Source organism: Gigantopelta aegis, chromosome 9, assembly GCF_016097555.1.
Source record: "Gigantopelta aegis isolate Gae_Host chromosome 9, Gae_host_genome, whole genome shotgun sequence".
In the NCBI taxonomy this organism is placed as follows: domain Eukaryota; kingdom Metazoa; phylum Mollusca; class Gastropoda; order Neomphalida; family Peltospiridae; genus Gigantopelta; species Gigantopelta aegis.
Window position 1 is genome coordinate 13,877,742 of NC_054707.1, and position 20,201 is coordinate 13,897,942.

A 20,201-nucleotide genomic window follows, 5' to 3' on the forward strand; every position below is an offset into this window, starting at 1 on the left:
CCGAAGCTGTTGTTTTCAATTGTCTCACCTTAACATGGACTGTGTTTTTTGTTAAGGGGGCGACAAGAGAAACATTGACTGGTTTGTGTCTGATATCAGAAGCTCTCCTTTGCCTATTGTAACGTTTCATGCATACAGACTCATGGTGACCAACGTTGAAACAATATTTACAAATTGTATTGACATGTGGACAAACATTACGACTAGGGCAATACTCACCACATCCTGGACAGCGTTTTTTCTTAGATGAGCTGGTACAGCGGAACGGTTGGTTCCAGATGGCTGGTGTCGTGGACCTGCTCTCAGTCCATTGTTGTATCGGCGTTGTTGTTGGTATGGCGTCTGATGTTGTTGTTGGCATGGCGCCTGGTATAGTGGCTGATGTTGTTGCTCACATGGCCCCTGGAATGCTGGCTGATGTTGTTGTTGACATGGCGCCTGGTATACTGGCTGATGTTATTGTTGACATGGCGTCTGGTATACTGGCTGATGTTGTTGTTGACATGGCCCCTGGAATGCTGGCTGATGTTGTTGTTGACATGGCGTCTGGTATACTGGCTGATGTTGTTGTTGACATGTCGCACTTCTTCTAGTGTTTGGGGTTCTTTAAGGTGGACCCACTGTCTCATTGGCTGCTTTAGTCCATTCACCGCAATGGCTACCACCACTTCCTTAGGCAGATTTCTATTTTGTGTGGCCGTTTGCACTCTTGTCAAGAACTCCTCCACAGTCTCCATTGCGTTCTGAGACATACTGAGGAGTCCCAATTGAAACACCGAACTCTTTTTAAAACGTTTCTCGAAGGCGTGCCAGGTGTTTTTGAACGTCATCGGTGAGATGTTGGTGCCACACCTTTGCTGAGCCTTCTAAATAGAACGGCAGTAGCAGGCATGCTCGTTCATTAGTATATACATTTAGCGCTGTTAAGTCTGTAAAGTCATGCCACCAAGTTGTGGGATCCTGGCTACCTGAAAATGTTTCGAGTTTAACATGCGCCATCGTGTCAGAACCTCCTTGTGTTGTTGGTATCGCAGGAAGCCATGACAAATTGTGCGTTGTAGTTGTGGATGACGACGGAAGTGTCTGAGTGTTGGTCGTAACCGTTGTTGATAATGATGATGGCTGTGTAATTATTTAAGGATATAGCGTTGTTGTTGTTGATGTGTCTGTATGATTCCGTCGAAGCTTCTCTCTGTAGTTTATTGGGCTGGCTCCGTTCATTGGTCGGGATCGGCTGCATCTCCACCACTTGTAACCGTCTTGTTTTTCGGGTTACCTTTGTTTGTAATAACTACTCTGGGGGATGTAGTAGGGAGCAACTGGAGTCAGCCTAGTTATAAAATGAAGAGAGAATGAATCGAGCGTATATCGTCATTATTGCGGAATCAGATGTGTGTCTCTATTGCAATACATACGTTTTGACTGACAAATAGAAATATTACATTTGCAATGAAATGTAATAATAAATGCTTATTCATTGTAATAATAAGTAATATGAATAGATAATAAGTAACATCTGTGTATATAAGGCATGTTAGCATTTATACGTGCGTGTAACTAACGCATAAGGCGTGTAACCATTAACAAGTGACATCTGTGTATATAAGGCATGTTACCATTCATACGTGCGTGTAACTAACGCATAATGCGTGTAACCATTAACACATGTTATGTTCTAAGGTATGTGTTACAGCATAGAAATATATAAACATGAATGTGAGATCGACATAGATAATAATTGCATAAAATAAACATTGTACGAAATATATAGTTAAAATGACTTACCTTGTTATAAAATGAAGAGAGAATGAATCGAGCGTATATCGTCTTTATTGCGGAATCAGATGTGTGTGTCTGATGCACATTTGCGTCTTGTTTAAATATAGCTCGATTCATATGGTTACGTAAACGTCTTATTTCTTGATTAAAGGTTATATTGCTAATGGCGACATACTGTCTAGGTAATGTTTTGTGTGTGTGTCGCCTTTCAGTATAAACCCTTCATTTTGTTTAATTAATGTATAGTTGATTGGCGTACCTAGCTGCCGTCTTTAAGTTTATCCCTATTAATTTGTTTAATGTATTCATTGCGGATTGACGTTGCTGGCGTAATTAGCCGCCGGTTGTTAATTGATAAGTCTTACTCTGTTTATTGCTGCACTGTATTGTCAGCGTTACGTGCTTTGTGCAGATCTGCCTTGGGGTGGTAAATGACACTGTGATAATAGCTACTAATACAAATTCCATGAAGAAATTTCAAACAAGGAAAGCAGTTTCATACGTTAAAAGTAAGCATCATAACAATATATACTAAAACAAAATGACGAAAGGCGGTTGGATGATGTTTTGGGGGATTCATACCCCGATGAACGTAAAATAAATAACTGACAATCCTTTAAGTTACAGTGTCTGGTTACCATATAATACTATCATGCACAAATATGAAATACAAGTTCAACTGCACTTTAAAAAAATCGTATGTGTACGCTATGAACGGAGAACGTCAATAGTATACACTCGATTCGTCGCCTGTGCGGCCATTGCTCGTCAAACCACAAACGACAGCCTGTCGTCAATTTCAGTTAAAAGGTGCGTTTGAAATTGTAGGGTTCGTCTCAAAAAATTAAATGAGAGTTCTTGCGCTGTACAAAGAACGTTCGGTTGAGGATACGTCCTATTTTTTCGTTAAAACCCGGGTTTGATCTTGACAACGTATTATCGACAATCGTACCTTCCTATTTAAGAATTAATATTTTATAAAGTGTTAGTGGAACTTTCAAAGTTTAGTTTGTATAACACATTGATCATGTATATATGTTTAATAAAATATACTAAATTAGAAAATGACCGTTTTCACTTTTTAATTTTACGTGTGGTAAAATCGACAAATTCAAATAAATATTATTTCGTTTGGAAAGTGTAAAGTTAGTTTGTTTTGTTTAACGACATCAGTGTTAGAGCATATTGATTTAATAATCATCAGCTTTTGGATGTCAAACGTTTGGTAATTTTGACATATAATCTAAGAGAGGAAACGGGCGCATGTGCAGGGGGAGGGTATTGGGGGTCGAAACCCTTCCCTGACCAAGATACAAAAAAAACATTAAATATATTTTCTGGGGGAACATGGCTCAACGCAGTCTATAACCCCCAACCCCGCTGAAATCCCTGCACACGCGCCTTGGGAAAACCGCTACATTTTAAAAACTGTTTTTAGCAAGGGATCATTTATAAGTACCATCCCACAGACAGGATATCACATACCATGGCCTTTTATATACCAGTCATGGCGCACTGGCTTGAACAATCCCGCCGATGGGGATCGATCCTAGACCGACCGCGCATTAAAAAAACACCACATTTTTAGGTCTAAGTAATGAATAGAAATAACATATAGTCTTCATAAATGTTACGTATATAGAACATACCGCCCTCTTCCTCTACCCCTTTCTGTCTGTATGTTTTGTTACCTTTGATCATATTATTATTTTAACAACAACTTATTCGCTAGAACTGTATTGGGCATCCTGCTGCTCTCCATAATTGATTCACGTACCAATTTCATCAATAACATGCAAACAGTGAAATGTCCACCCATATAAAAATGCTATGCGTTTATTTACTGACAAAATATGTGTGTTTTAGGAAAGAGCACGGTCTGGTTTCTGTGCTTAGGGTCTAGTGCACATGGATTGCTGTTCAATATTCTAAAGTAATCATATATATTTTGTATTGCAGTAGCGTTCGGCCAATGTATTACCTCAAAGATTTAACTCTATAGCATAATAAATCACCTTGATGCGCACTATTTGTACATCAGGCCGCCAGTCTCACTTTTTATTTCAGTCAACTTAACCACAATTACCTCACTACTACTACTCTTACTACTACTGCTACTACTACTACTACTACTACTACTACTACTACTACTACTACTACTACTTCTACTACTACTACTACTACTACCACCACCACCACCACCACCACTACTGCTGCTGCGTCAACTATTGTAATTACTGTTAGTCATACTATTATTACCATTTACACCGTTACTACTACAACACTATGTACACTACAACTACTTTACATGCAGCTTATGTTGTGACCATCACTAAGACAATCAATTAATTATTATAAATTCGTATTCTAAACTCCCGTCATAGTGACTACAATTGCTAATGACTAGTATCTCAATTTTGTTATATTTACTAAAATCACAACCAAAATAATTAAATAGGTTTGCAATATTAAAGGAAAGGACTAGTGTTTCATTACATTTTTGAAAAGGTACGATTACACAGAGATACGGTCTCACTACACGGATGTCATCTGCCATTGAAATCCATGTTAAACTGCCCAACTTCAAATAAAGATTGCCAATAGAACGAGTTCTCGTTGGCACTACCAAGATACTCCATTGCGAACATACATTATATAAGCACTTATTTTCACTCCAAAATTGAGAACATGTCTGTAGTATATGACTGCATCTGGCTGTAGTTTGAACCCGAACATTTGGTTCATTAACCATTTCACTCCGGCTGTCTCTTGCGCTATATTATACACCCACGTCCAAAAAAGTCAGTGCACAATATTACAAAATAGCATGGACAAAATACAGCCATGAGGCTTACTATAAAACACACATACTGTTTTAATTCTTCTCCAATTCCTAGAAGTGAATATGTGAACCTAACGTGTCACAATTAGGAACTATAGTGGACCGTGATCAATGAACTCTGCCACGGAAGTGAAATGTGTAGTGAGACCTAAGACTGGGGAAGCCAAATTATGTAATGACACCGCATCACACAATGCTGTCATCCGTTGGTCAAGTGATATTGTTATGACACACGTGTGTCGTACTGGCTATATGTGACTATATATCTAGCACTACATGAATAATAATAATAACAATCATTATGTGTTGAATTCCAGACTGCCCAAGTCCTCCTGTCGTACACAATAGTAAGCAACTATTTGATGCATCAGCCGTCCCTAGATCTCAGGGTACGTCCTTGCCCTATGAATGCCAGTCAGGCTTTGTAGCTGAAAATGATCTTACAACAATCATCTGCCAAGAGAACGGAACCTGGACACACATAGTTTGTAAACGTAAGTGAGTTTAACACATCTAATAGGCAAATGTCTTTGTGCTCAATCTGATTAAAAGTAGCTCTACTGGCTCTACCCTGGTAGATCTAACATCATTGCTTGGACTCCCATGTCCAGGTGACATTTCATCTATAAATAACAATTCAAATATCCACCAATTACACTTCACGGTTTATAGCGTTATTCAGGAGCATACAAATTCTAAAAATATCGGGCGAGACTATTTATGTAATAGGGGAACTTGTTGGTCTATTTCAACATGAAAAAAAAAACAAGGGGGAAAGTGCAGTAATAAACTCTGGATTGTATACTAGTATAAACAGATTTTATGGCTATATCATCACGTTTTTGTTTTTTTCGTCTTAAAACGAATTTTATATAAAATGTTATATTGAAATTAGTTTCCGGCATACTTCGTAATTCACCCGAATCATTTCATATACCCTCGGCATAATCCCGAATGTTTTTAATTTTTGTTTTTTTAAATCACTGGTATGATTTTGCAAGTAAGGTTTTGATTGGTCGAATGAAAGGTCAACTGGACATGAGCTCCAACGGGCTGCTGTTAAATCCACATTTAATAGTGGAGCTAATTTTAATTAGATTGATTTGTTCTTTCCTAGTATTTTAACATTAACTATGAAGTGTCTTTTTAAGTAAAAAAAGAGCTAATTATCCTAATTTGCATTTCATTTTTTTTTTTTTTTTGCCGAATTTTGGTTTAGGAAAAAAGTTAAAAAAAATTCTTTCCTAGTATTTTAATGTTAAAGATAAAATGTATCTTAAGTAATGTATCGTAATAGAGTAGAAATGGAGATACCCTGAGAAGCAAAAGCAAACACAGGTAGGGGTTACAATGTTACAGGCATCCAATGAAATCGCGTGGTTCGGCGACCCTCTAAGGCACAAGACACAAAAACTGTGGGACTGGGTCTGGTGAGTGACGTCACAATACACCACATATTCCATGTCGACTGCTGTCAGATCTGTAGTTCGCGTCAACAAAGATGTGTTGTGTTTAGTTATCTTCAGTTCAGTTCGTTTCGTTTTGACTGATATTATGGCCGTTTGTCTCATACCCAGTTCCAATTTGTTCTGTGTCTAACTGAAGTTAGATCTTATCACCCATTAACCATAGGATGTCTTCGTCAGTAGGTCTTACCAAACCAAAGTTAGCATTTAAACAAGTTCCATCAAACTACAAACAGACTGTTAAGAAACAAAGAAAGAAATTTCCAAATATGTGATTAAATATGTCTGGTATACTTAGAAACAAATAACTTTACGAAATGTTCCACCATATTATAAATTTCAAGAACAAAAAACACTTTCTTATTCTCACACAAAGACAATTGCATTCAAATGTTTCAGTTATAGGGATTTTTTGCAGAACCTTGACTTGAACAGTCACAACAGTACATCCTCAACATGTGGCTGTAAAGATTCACGGTTTTCCTACCAATCAGCTGGGCACATTATAACATGCGATCTCTCAATAATTGAAAATGCCAGCCTTTGGCAGTTATTCCATTATGTTCCCAAATATCTCGAACAGTAAAACATCAATTGGAAATGTAATTTAAAATCGTTATAGTGTCGAAGAATATGCAAAAATGGGCTAAATGTGAGAGGGAACCTATTAAATGTCTTCAGAAAGGATTAATTTGCCTTTGAACAGTTGTTGTGCACTGGTTGGAATCAGAAAACCCCCAATCAGTTGAATGGATCCACTGAGGTGGTTCAGTTATGTGAGACAAGTACCTAAGGTGAGAACTCAACCGACTGAGCTAAATCCGCCACCCCCCGTGATAATCTGGTTTGCCACACATGGACAGTTAGTGATAGTGTCCAGTGAAAAAGCCTCTAATAACATAACCATCATAATATATAAGCACCATTACATCAGTTGTCCCCTAAATGAACTTGGAATTGTGATAAAATCTACTAGTGGTGCATATACGGCCACTATGTTGTCTGAGAAAGAAATGTGTCAAAACAACGAATCTGTTCTTCTCAAATTTGACTTGACTTTAAAATCTGAGTATATGTTCATTCCTGGATTCCAAACCTTCATAAGAATCCATACAAGGAAACAGACATTGCGGGGTCCAGAAATTTTTGTGTTAAAAACTAGCCATTACCCAGACCACTATCAAGAATGGACTTTCAATATATTGCTAACAAGTCTTCAAAACAAGTTGTTTTAATGACATCTGGATTCTCAAGAACTCCAAAGATTTACTTGAAATTATTCAGTCACAATCCAGGTGAAAGTTCACCAGTGTTAAAACAATTTTTAAAAATTCAACACTCTATAAAACGACCCCCACACACAACAAATCTAACGATAAACTCTATTCCTTAATCAAAGGGGCATTTGTTACTAAAACAGGTGAACCGAGATAACTATATGTAATTATATCCAATTTATCTAGATGATGTATTATGACTGAACGTTAATCAATACAACACTATACTGAGACAGACATATGTGAAATACTGGACTTCCTCATTGACAACACATATGTCAGATTTTGGGATAGAACATATAGACATGACGTAGGTATCCCCATGACCACCAACTGTGCTCCACTACTCGCCGATTTGTTTCTCTATACACATGAATAAGGTTTTCTAACTAATCTGACTAAATTAAAACAAGAGTGGCAAAAGCGTTTAATTTCATCTTTCAATATATTGATGATCTTATAACATTCAATAATAATAATATCACAGATTACCTTTCCTTGATTTACCAACCTGAGTTTTGTTACCTGGTTATTCAAATGTGAAGGGAAAATTACCAATTGCATAATGAACCTATCTTAGTAATACTTATATTCTGGAGTAATATTGATATTGATATTTGCACACAATTAGAGAGACACCAACAAAATTAGGTGAGCGCCCAAACACGTGGCTGAATAGTTCGAGAAACAAGATGTTCACTACACCCTATGAACATAGTTTTATTACTGTTATTACTATGAGAACAGCCACCACTGCTATCAAGGCAATCACTGTAATTGCCGTCAACAGTTTCCACAGTGTATGGAGAAACCTTGCATTATGGATGTAAATCAGGTTTTATAGCTGAAAATGATGTCACAACCATCACCTGTGATGTAGACGCCACATGGACAGGTGTAGTTTGTAAACGTAAGTGATCTATTAACTATACTGGTTTGGTTTTTAATTTTTGTTTTCACTTTTTATACAGGGTCAGTTTTGCTGCAGTTATTCGTATGGCATACAAACCAATGGCTTTGTCTGTGCCAAATACGACCCATCACCGCATGACTTGGCAAACACACAAACTGACATCAGACAATTTAAATGGTTTGCCATTATACCTCTCCGCTTTCTGTTCTCCGTGTCCCCACAATGGCTGGAGTAACAAATAGAATAGCAAACTTGGTACAAATTATTGTAAAATTTATGTTCCTCATGAAATAACTGTCCTATGTTACTCGCTAAAGCTCGAGCTAAGTGGAGATTGTTTCACTCGGGTCATGGGCATGATAATAATTCGTCATCTGTATAATACTTAAACCAACCTAACCCCACCCCCTACACAAATTAGAGCCCGTATGCCTATGCTCCTTAAGATGACAGAGCCTCCCGAGGAGTGCCAATCTTTATGCAGACAAAATACCAGACTTAACTGTTTGGATAAACACGATTTTGATTACGACAATTTTTTTTTCTTTCCAGATTATTACAAATAAGATAAGCCATTTTAATTAAACAACTTACCTCATTATTTCAGGACCGGACTGTCCCAGTCCTCCTCCTGTCTTTGCAGACAGTGACCAACAATTCAACCCATCGACAGTTTCCACAGCTTACGGAGAAACGTTGCAGTATGCATGTAAAGCAGGGTTTGTTTCTGAAAATAATGTCACAACCAGTACCTGTGGTGTCGACGCGACATGGACAAGCATAGCTTGTAAACGTAAGTGTTATGTTGACTATTTTACTTAACATGATATAATAATTACCGGAAAATCAGCTCAACATGTTATAATAATTGTCAGAAAATCAGCTCATGGACCTAGCTACCACTTAGTGGAAGTCATTATTGTCGGTTTCTCTCTAAAACATTTATTTCTTCTTTTGTTAAATCACATTCTCCCCTGCAAAATGCATTGACTCCACGAATGTTTAAGAACTGTAAATAAAATACAGTGGAAATATAAAAATCATATTCTTATGAACAAATTCACGATTCAATTGTCACCCTTTAACTTATTACAATCTGATTATTGGGGTCAGTGCCACTTCATCGTTTTTAATTTCAATTTTATGATTACTGATCGTATTTGAAAAATAAAATAAAATAATTTAATCAACAGTACCTATAAACAATATATTCGAAGTGTAATGTTGGTAAAATAATGGTGACATAATATCCTGCCATTGAATGGAAGTTAATATTTTATTTCGCGTTCGATTCAAGTTTTATATTTGTTGTTTTTTGGATGATCACTTTGTCAGGTATGTTTTTACAGCGGTATTATTAAATAATTATTAATTTAATAATTAAATAATGGCATTCCCTGCATGTACTGTAACCTCACCGTGGTGCAGGGGTGAAACATTCTCCTTGAGAATGGCTAATACAGTACACCTCCCCTTTTGGGGCGCCTTGTTTGCCGTGAGGTGCGACCCGTCAAAATGAATGATGGGATCCTGGTGATTGAGTTGGGGCATGACTTCTGACAATACATCACTTTGGCCTGGAGTTCAAATAGACAGGTGGTCAGGAAGGCCCGACCTGATCAATTGGCTGGTCATGCCAAGCTCCAGAGCATACAATCTTTTACTGTGTTACATTACCCAAGAACAAACATTATGTGAATCACCATTTGTATTTGTATTTGTTGCTCTTGAGGTGGTGGCTAGGGTCAGTCAGGTGATTTGTTTCTTATTACCTGAGTATATCAACCAAGTATCCCTGGCATGATTGCCTGGTGGTTATCCACAGCTTCATGTCCCATCGTTGGACTCCGTGGGGGGTGGGGGCTTGACGAATTGTATGAGCTAAATTATGGCTACAAACAATTTAATATCAATTGATGGGACCCTGAAAAGGGTCCACACCGAAGTTTCGGACTCTTCATCATCAGATGAAGAGAGTACGACATTGACTGCAAAGAAATCTAGAGTGATTTCTTCAAAAACCTGGCCAAGGTTTCTTGTCATCAGGTCTACTGATGATGAGGCCTTGAAGAAATTGTTGCCTTTTACGATTCAAAAAGGGCTTGAAGGCTTAGCCGGCGAGCCCAAAAGTGTTAAGAAATTAAGGAGTGGCTCATTGTTGGTCGAATGCTCAACAGAGTAATTCCAGAAATCTTCTTAAATCCAAACATCTATGCAACATTTCCATCAAAGTTAGTCAGCCTTAATTCTTGTAAAGAAGTAGTTCGGTCTAGGGATTTGGAACGAGTCAGTGAGGACCAGATTTGCGAAAATGTCTCCTCACAAGGTGTCACATCAGTCAAGTGGATTAAGGTCCGTTGGAACAATGAACTGGTTTCGACAGACACCTTAATCCTCACATTCAATTTGCCGACGCTTTCAAATTCTGTCAAGGCAGGTTATTTAAATATACCTGTCATGCCTTATATTCCCAACCCTTTACGATGTTTCAAATGCCAAAGATTTGGACATGGACAAAATACATGCCGTAACAGATTGATATGTGCTCGTTGTGGTCAATTTGACCATGACAGCAAGGCATGTCAAAATGATATGGCATGTACCAACTGTAAAGAGAAACACTTTCCGTACTCGCGAGAGTGCCCAAGGTGGAAAGTGGAAAAAGAGAACATGTGAAAGTGGAAAAACACCTCTCTTTCACAGAGGCTAGAAAGGTTGTGGAAGCATCAACACACCCAGCAGCTACTAAATCATATGCCGCTGCTGTGAAGGTATCTACAAGCAGTATAGCCATTCAGACTGACCTTGCATGGCCTAATGGTGAGGATAAATTTAAGAAGATTTTTGATATTGAAAAAGTTAAAAAAACAAAATACAAAAGCTGCTACTAATGAAGTTTCCAAATCACCCCAGGTGTCTTTGGATTCTACAGATCCATCAAGAGGCTCATCTGGGTAGTCAGGACCCAGTAAGCTTCCGTCAAGAAAAGACACTAAAAAGCAGAATAAGGATTCTTCTTCAGGATGACTGAAGAAAGCTGAAAAAAAGAGTTGGTTTTAACCAACAATTCATTTGAAGCTTTGGCTGATGTGGATGATCAAATGGATATAGTGCCAGATGACCGTCCACACCCACATAGATTTCATAAGCCAAAGATAACTCCTGTACTTCCCCTTAATGACTAATTTAGTCATTCAGTGGAACTGCTTTGGGCTTAGGCCCAATTTTGATGAATTAAGTCTTTTAATTCAAAAACATAATCCTTTTGCAGTGTGTCTTCAGGAAACTTTCCTGAAGGACATTGATCATATTACGATGAAAGGATTTAACCTCTATCATAAGTTTCAAGAAACTGAAAATAGAGCATCTGGGGGTGTTTCCATTCCTGTTAATGAAAACATTACTCAGAGTATAGTAACATTAAATACCAATTTACAAGCCGTGGCTGTAAAAGTCACGGCTCATAAAACTGTTACTCTGTGCTTAGTTTACTTGCCACATCGAAATCATTTTAATTTTAATCCTAGCGATATTCAAGGTCTTCTTGACCAGCCACCTACTCCCTTCATTGTTATGGGAGATTTTAATTGTCACCACACTCTTTGTGGGGATGCGAGGATGTAAATATTAGAGGAAAACAATTAGAAGACTTAATACTCAAAAATTACTTACTTTTATTCAGTGATAAAAGTCATACATATTTTCACTCTGCAAGTGGTTCTTTCACTTCTATAGACTTAACCCTTTGTAGTCCTTCACTTTTTCTTGATTTCTCCTGGAAAGGTGGTTCAAACCCTTGTGGTAGTGACCACTTTCCCATTATTTTGGAGAATGATGGACCTCCATCACTTGAAAGGGTACAAAGGTGAAAGTTGGCGAAGGCAAATTGGGTTCAGTTTCAGCATCAGCACTCGTCTGCCACAATTTGCCATTACGGATGCTGATGATCCCATGTCTTTGTTCACTTCCATCTTGAAGGGCATTGCAGACGAAACTATTCCTAAGACTTCGGCAGTGCCAAAGCGTTTCAATAAACCATGGTTTAAGGATACGTGCAAAGATGCATTCAAAGAGCAAAACAGGTTACTCGAGAGGTTCAAACGTGAACCTACTGGGGATAACCTGGATGCATTTCGTATTGCTAGGGCTAAGGCTCGAAGAGAGATTAGACAGAGTAACAAATCATCTTGGAGAACTTTTGTCTCCAAGTTGAATTCACAAACATCCGTAAAATCTGTCTGGAATAGGATCCGTAAAATCAAAGGTAAAGAATCCAGTAATACAGTTCATCATTTGTCTGTCAATGATATGGATGTTACGTCTCATCGTGACATTGCCAATGCATTGGCAGACAACTTTTCTCATAATTCATCTTCTGCTTTCAGTACAGATGCTTTTACATCTGTCAGAACTAAAGCTGAAAAGCAGTCCATTAATTTGTCATCTGAAAATGCTGAAGTGTACAACAGGCGTTTCTCTATGGAGGAATTGCAGGATGCTCTTCTATTTTTAAACAAACTTTAAATTTGGAAAAATACTTTATTAAATTACCCGAAAAATTGTGGACCAACCTTCTGAAATTCAGAACATGTAATCATTATTTACCCATAGAAACAGGACGCTGGAATAGCATCCCAGTCGAAAATAGATTATGTACATTGTGCGAAGAAAATGATATTGCAGATGAATATCACTACTTATTTAAATGTAATTATTTTATGAATACACGCAAAAGGTTTATAAAGCCATATTATTATTAAAAAAACCTAGCACTAAATTCAAAGAACTGTTTAATTGTAATAAAATAAGCACTCTCCGTAAATTGTCAAAACTAATCTCTGAAATTACAAGTAAATTTAGTAAACCATAGATAAACATCTCCGATATCATTTTATACTTTTAAAAGTACTGACGTATAAAGATTTATCTGCTTTATTTAAATGTTCTGTCACCACGTGTCTTCTTTTTAAAATGTGTATATAGCTATTTTGAATTATGTCTGTATATATTCTATGAAGAACTCCTGTTGTCATCTTGTCACTGTAAATAACTATTGTAAAATATGTCCTCATATGCTGTCGTTTGACGGCCTGAGTGAATCGAAATAAAGTTTGAAACGTTTAGAGCCCATGATACTTCAGTAGGACCAGATGAAATTCATTATCAGTTATTAAAACATTTACCTGAATCATCTTTGATGGTTCTTGTGAATATTTGAAAAATAAATCTGGATTTCTGAAGACTTTCCTTTTCATTGGAGGAAAGCTATTATCATTCCTATTCCCAAGCCTGGTAAGGATCCAACCAATCCTACTAGCTATCGCCCTATCGCTCTATCGCTTTGACAAGTTGCATTTGTAAAACCATAGAACGAATGATCAATCGTAGACTTGTCTGGTATCTTGAATCCCACAAATTGCTTACTAACGTACAATGTGGGTTCAGATCTAGACGTAGCACGGTTTATCATCTTGTTAGATTTGAAACGTTTTGTAGGGAAGCTTTCATCCATAATCAGCACTTAGTTTCAGTGTTTTTTTTATTTGAAGAAAGCTTACGATACCACGTGGAAGAATGGGATTTTAAAAGACCTCCATGGCATGGGCCTAAGAGGTCGACTTCCTGATTTTATATCTCAATTTTTAAGAGATAGATCTTTTAAAGTCCAGGTGGGGTCGACTTTGTCCGACATTCATCCACAGGAGATGTGTGTACCTCAAGGTAGTATCCTGTCTGTAACTCTATTTTCTATAAAAATTCAAAGCATCACCTTGTGTTTAACACCTGGTGTGGATTGCTCGTTATATGTTTATGATTTTCAGATTTGCTATAGATCGTCCAATATGAGTATCATTGAACGTAAGTTGCAGCTTTGTTTGAATAAACTTCGTCAATGGGCAACTGGCAATGGTTTTAGATTTTGAAAGGCAAAAATGGTTTGTATGCGTATCTGCCAGAAAAGAGGTCTCCACTTGGATCCACAGTTGTTTTTGGACAAAAATCCGATTCCGGTTGTGGAGGAGACTAAATTTCTGGGGGTTATATTTGACAGGAAGCTATCTTTTGTGCCCCATCTTAAATATTTTAAAAAGAAGTGCGTAAAAGCTCTCAATATTTTTAAAGTTATTGGTAATACGGATTGGGGAGCAGACTGAAAGGTTATGCTCCGTCTGTATAGATCTCTTGTGAGGTCTAAACTTGATTATGGATGCATTGAGTATGGGTCGGCACGCAAGTCTACTTGCAGATGCTAGATCCTATACACAATCAGGGACTTCGGCTTTATCTTGGTGCATTTAGAACATCTCCTGTAGAGAGCTTGTACGTTGATGCACACGAACCTTGTTTGGGTGCTAGACGTGCAAAGCTTTCTCTGCAGTACGCTACCAAGCTCAAATCTTTACCAACACATCATACACAAAATGCGGTGTTTGACAACAAATATATGAAGTTGTTTGATGCAAGAAGGTCAAATGCTATTCGTAAATTTCGTCTTCACATTAAGCGCTTTTTGTTACTTTCCAATATTGATTTAACTGACACTTTGGAAACTCTTTCATATTTTGTTTTACCAACTTGGTGTATTACACCACCTAAAATTGTGTTTGATCTGGCGCATCTGAAGAAAGATCGCACAGATGCTGCTGTGTATAAGCAATTTTTCATGGAAATTCAAGACAAGTACCGTGATTACATTCCTGTGTATACAGATGGATCACGGGATCGGAATTCTGTGGCTTGTGCTTCAGTCTTTCCATCAGACACTATTATTTCCATGCAACTGCCTGACTCGGCATCGATCTTTAGTGCTGAAATTTGGGCAGTCATTTAACATTAAAGCCTTAGAAGAAATCAAAGATTCAATAGCATCCAAGTTTAATATTTTTACTGACTCACTTTCGTGTCTCCAAGGTTTGCGCAATATGAAGCTAGACCATTTCTTAATTGGGATGGTGATACGAAAAGTGTGTCTTTTTATCTATTGCCAATAAAGATGTTGTATTTTGTTGGGTGCCCAGCCATGTTGGCATCAGGGGTAATGAAAAGGCAGATTCTGCTTCCAAGTCTGCTTTGGATTTGTTTCATGCCAGGGTTGGTGTACCGTATATTGATTTTAAATATTGTATCAACCAATTTATCTTTTCGCCTTGGCAACGTGATTGGGACTGTGCGGTTGCGAACAAGCTTCATGCCATCAAGCCGGTCATGGGAGAGTGGCAGTCCTCCTATAGACAGTGCAGGAAGGATGAGGTAGTCTTGTGTCGTGCCCGCATCGGTCATACTTACTTGACCCATTCCTTTATTTAGAAGAAGGATCCTCCACCTCAGTGTTAGCACTGTCAGTGTCGTCTGACGATGCGACACATTTTGGTGGAGTGTAAGCATTTGTCAGCAACTCGAAAAGATTTATTTGGACAAAGAAATGTGATGGAATCATTTCGATTCCATCCAGAACTTTTATTGCAGTTCTTACGTGATACGGATTTTTATTCTAAATTTTAATTTTATCTGTCTGTGATATTTTTATTTTTTGCAAAGTTTTTTACACTGTTTTTATTTGGCTCTTTAATGTTTATATTGATGTTGCTCATCACTTTAGTTTTCAATTTACCATAGTTTGACACCCATTAACTGTTAAATAACGCCGAGCTAACTAATTTTAACTAACTTCTTATTTTAAGAATATTTAACTAACTTAACATCAATCCATTCATGTAATTTTAATAATGAAAGATCAAAATCATTTTTTAATAGCAAGAACTCTTTTTAATATGATTCAAAGACGAAAAACATTTTTAATTAAATTATATATATATATATGGGTTTTTTTACACTCCAACGTCAATTATTTTAATATACTTTTACCTTAGGTGGTTTCAGTGGATACAATTCTTTTATAATTTTATAATAGTAAGGTCTAATTATAAAATTATATTTTATTAACATTTTTAAATTGTATAATGTATTTTTTTTTTTTTTTATATTACATTTTTTATATGAATAGGTTTTTTTAATTTTAATATTCGTTATACTACGCATTTTGTTTCAAGTGTTTCACAAGCCTATGGTGGCTGGGTGACAATACGTGATTGTATATAGTATGATTATTTTAGGTGTATTGTCATGTGACACTAATAAAGAAATAAACAAACTATAAAATCCAAATATTTAGTTTACTGGTATCATAACCAAATACCACTGGGTTTATTGTGTTACTGTAACACTTTGAAACCATCGATATACCACCCCTCATACCTTGTTCTCTAAATCTATACAACTCTGGTGTATGCAGATGATCCAACTCCACCTTACTTAACTTTAATAAAGAATCACAACTCATACCAGGTGAAATATAATAATGAATTCAATTGTTAGTTTTGTTCTGTTGTTGTCGTTTTAAATGTTTCAAACATATGAGATAATAATAAAGTGTCTGCTTTAACATATAGGTCATGGTATTCACATAAACATTTACACTTTAATGAATTCCATAATTTTTGTGTATACTTATAATCTTCATCATTTACTTCCTTATTATATAATGAAAGTAGTAAGGAAGCCTATATGGGGCCATGACCTACTTTTCTGTGACCTTCATGGCGTCATAGTCTTGTCACGTGGCCCGGCCCTGTCCTACTTATACCGGCCCCATCCTACTGGCACCGACCCATTTAGACCGTCCCGACTTATTTAAACTAGTCCTGACCTACTTAGCCCGGCCCCGATCCGTCGCCGATCTGTACTACTTAGCCATCGCCCGTGCTATCCTGTCTGTGGGAAAGTGTAGGATTCCTTGCTACTAATGGTAAAGTGTAGCGGGTTTCCTCACTAAAACTGTCAAACTTATGCTTGACATCCAATAGCCGATGGTTAATATATCAAGGTTATCTAGTCGTGTCGTTAAACAAAACCACTTCTAAGGACTCAGCCTGACGCGAGTTACGTGTTCAATTTTACTGCGCTGAATGTTGAATGGTTATAACTGCTTAAATCTGGCAAGAGATAGTATCATGTTTTTGTTTGTTTTGTGTTCTTGGTTTTTTTTTTTTAGTTTCTAAATAAAATACTCTATGGAACGTCTAGAAGTTACATTCTCAAAGACGTGAAATATGAAATGATTTAAATAGGTGTAAAAAGGAATTTTCGTCCCACGCTGTCTGATAACATCAAACATTTGCAAAATCATTATTAACTATTATATATAATACATGTATGTATGGTTTAAATGACAGAGTTTGTTTATATCTATTAACTAGCTCAGTCGGTAGCGACTATGACTCAAGTGTAGAAGGTACGCCGTTCGTATTTCAAAGTGGGGAATTGTTTTCAAGCAGCCTCCTTTTACCTTTCTACAAGCAGCCTATATAACCTGCAGGGTGGGGTCTGTATAGGTAGGTTGTGTTGAAATTTAACATTTCATGTACAAGCAGCTGTTTAATTAATTTATATTAGATTTTAGGGTGCATATATATTCACTCTCATTATATAAGGACATTTATTTAAAAATATACCATGTATACATAGAAGATTTAAAATTAGTATGCATTTAGAAGTGTATTGTGATTTTGTTTTTAGTCAGTATGTAGATGTAACCTATTAAATATACAGAGACTGTGTTGTTAAATGGTTCAATGCTACCCTGAATACCCATCATATACTATTCAACCGTTATATATACCAAATATATGTCAACAATTTGTGCACATCTAACATTTATGCAACAGGTGATCAATGTAGTTTGGATGGTCCCCACAATTATGTATGACTGATAAACAATCAATGCATTTACTTGACATATATTTTCCCAATATCCATAGCGAAATTTGAAACTATCAAATCACTGACAGCACATTGCAGTGAAAACAAAACACAGTGCCTACATCCATCCGTCCATCGTTTTTTTATTTTTTTCATTTCATTTATGTCTAAATTACAATCACTATAGACAACTACACATGAATAATGGAAACACATTGGGTTACATCGAGAGGCCTTAAGGTGACATGTGAATAGTATTAGTGTTCATTTCTCTTTGTCATCTTTGTCCTCATCATCATCGGTATTGTCGTCATCTACTTCGTCCAAATATTCGCTGATCCAGGAACGATGCTAATTTAATTTAAAACGAATCTATGGTCTGTTAGGATTCCCAGATTGTAGAAATTTCATTGTTTTGGGGCCTTTGTCAAAGTAATGCATATATGTCAGAAAGCGAGTTTACGTGTCTTAAATAACTTCCATTGCAATGTCTTCATGTTTCTTTCGATGGCATCTTGGAAAATGTTTTTTTTCTTCGTAGCGTTTCCTCTTACTTTCGAAATAGTCACGATTGATGTCCAATTCACGTTCCACCATAAGACATACGCCTTTGTTTTCCAAATCGGGCGACAGCTCTTCATGTCCCTCCTTGAACGTTTTAAATCACAGATGCCGCTGCAAGTCACTTCCGTCTTTAGAGACCAGACCACACGTATCGTAAGACTGCATCCTCTTGACTTTTTTTTCAGATAAGGTTCTACCTCATCATCTTGTTCGTCATCACTTCCGTACGCCTGGTAGTTTTCTCTTGAATGCGTCCCTTTGCATGATTTGCAAGTAGAGCACTTTCTTCAACGGTGGTTGCACGTCTTCTGAGACATTCGCCGTTACGCTTGTGCTTTTATACCATTCGGACGGCCCCATCTCTAAACCATTAGGTCGAAGAGGCCAATGTTCGGGCGTGGTCGGTTTAAAGTCCACCATGAGATGTCCGTAGGGTCTGTGGGTAGCTTCCTCGAACGTTTGCATCCCGTGGCAAATGTTTTCCGAAAGCATCTGCTGTGCCGACGTCAGAACTTGCTGCTTGTCGATGGGGTTGTTGAACAGCGCTAGATAATGACAGTTGTTTCTCTGTGTCGGGTCCTACCTGTGATACAGGTTCTGGTTAATGGCGATCACGGATAAGTTTCTGTGGTGACTTCCTTCTGTGAACAGGTCGGTTATCCTTGGGTCTTTTCCAGCTGTAGACATCAGGTCGTCCAACACGATGAGATTTCTGACTCCTGACTTCTGGGATCAAAATAACATTCATTTTCCAAATTCGCAGGTATGCCTTGAACAAAGTTCACTCGAACAGTTGCCTCAATGATGTCGTACAGGTGTTGCCATCGTTTGTAGAGCCAGTGATGCGTTGAGGCGGTGGGAAGAGTTTACCATCCCTTAGCAGTTTGTATACCAGAAATGTCTTTCCACACGATCATGGTGAAGGGATGGATTAGGAAAGCAGGAGCCATAGGAGCAGGAGCTATATGAACCATAGGAGCAGGAGCTATATGAGCCAGAGCAGGAGCAATAGAAGCCCTAAGAGCCGGAGCCGTAGGAGCTGGAGCAGGAGCCATATGAGCCCTAGGAGCCAGATCAGGAGCTATAGAACCATAGGAGATGTAGGAGCCTGGTCTATAGGAGCCGGAGCTATAGGAGCTGGAGCCATAGGAGCTTGGAGTTGAGTTGAATGGAAGATCTTCCAATGACGTATCATGTTTGATGGTTTTCAAAACGTCTGGACATACGGGACACGATCTTCTGTTCATGACATGTTCAGGAATAAATCAATTCTGATTCATGATGTTGACTGTTGAAGTGCTCGACGTGAACTGGCGATATCTGACCCACATAGTTCCTTTTTGTAATATTTTTAGAAATGCTTCTGCCGTTTCGGGTCTTTCCAACCCGTAACAGTTTGTTGTTGTTGTTTCCACTTCAGATCGGCCCTGGCTTGCTCTACCATTTTGTTGTGTGGGGGTTTCCATGACGACTTTGGGTGACGGGGGCTTGTTCGGTTCCTCGTTTTCTTTTCTTTTCCATGTGGCATCGTAGAGTTCTGGACATCGTTGTACATGATCTGACTTTTCCGACCACGTTGAACTGGAAAATGAGGTTGAAGT

At 37.7% G+C, this 20,201-nt stretch overlaps 1 protein-coding gene across 1 annotated transcript in view; it reads left to right on the forward strand.

The window, feature by feature from the left end:
- Nucleotides 1-359: 359 nt before the first annotated feature.
- LOC121381457 overlaps nucleotides 360-20,201 on the forward strand; it is a 31,391-nt gene continuing 11,549 nt past the window's right edge. Inside the window, exons 1-3 of the mRNA XM_041510774.1 lie at nucleotides 360-549; nucleotides 4,939-5,115; nucleotides 8,885-9,070. Of these exons, the coding sequence (XP_041366708.1) occupies nucleotides 360-549; nucleotides 4,939-5,115; nucleotides 8,885-9,070 (553 nt within the window). The remainder of the gene's footprint in view (nucleotides 550-4,938; nucleotides 5,116-8,884; nucleotides 9,071-20,201) is intronic.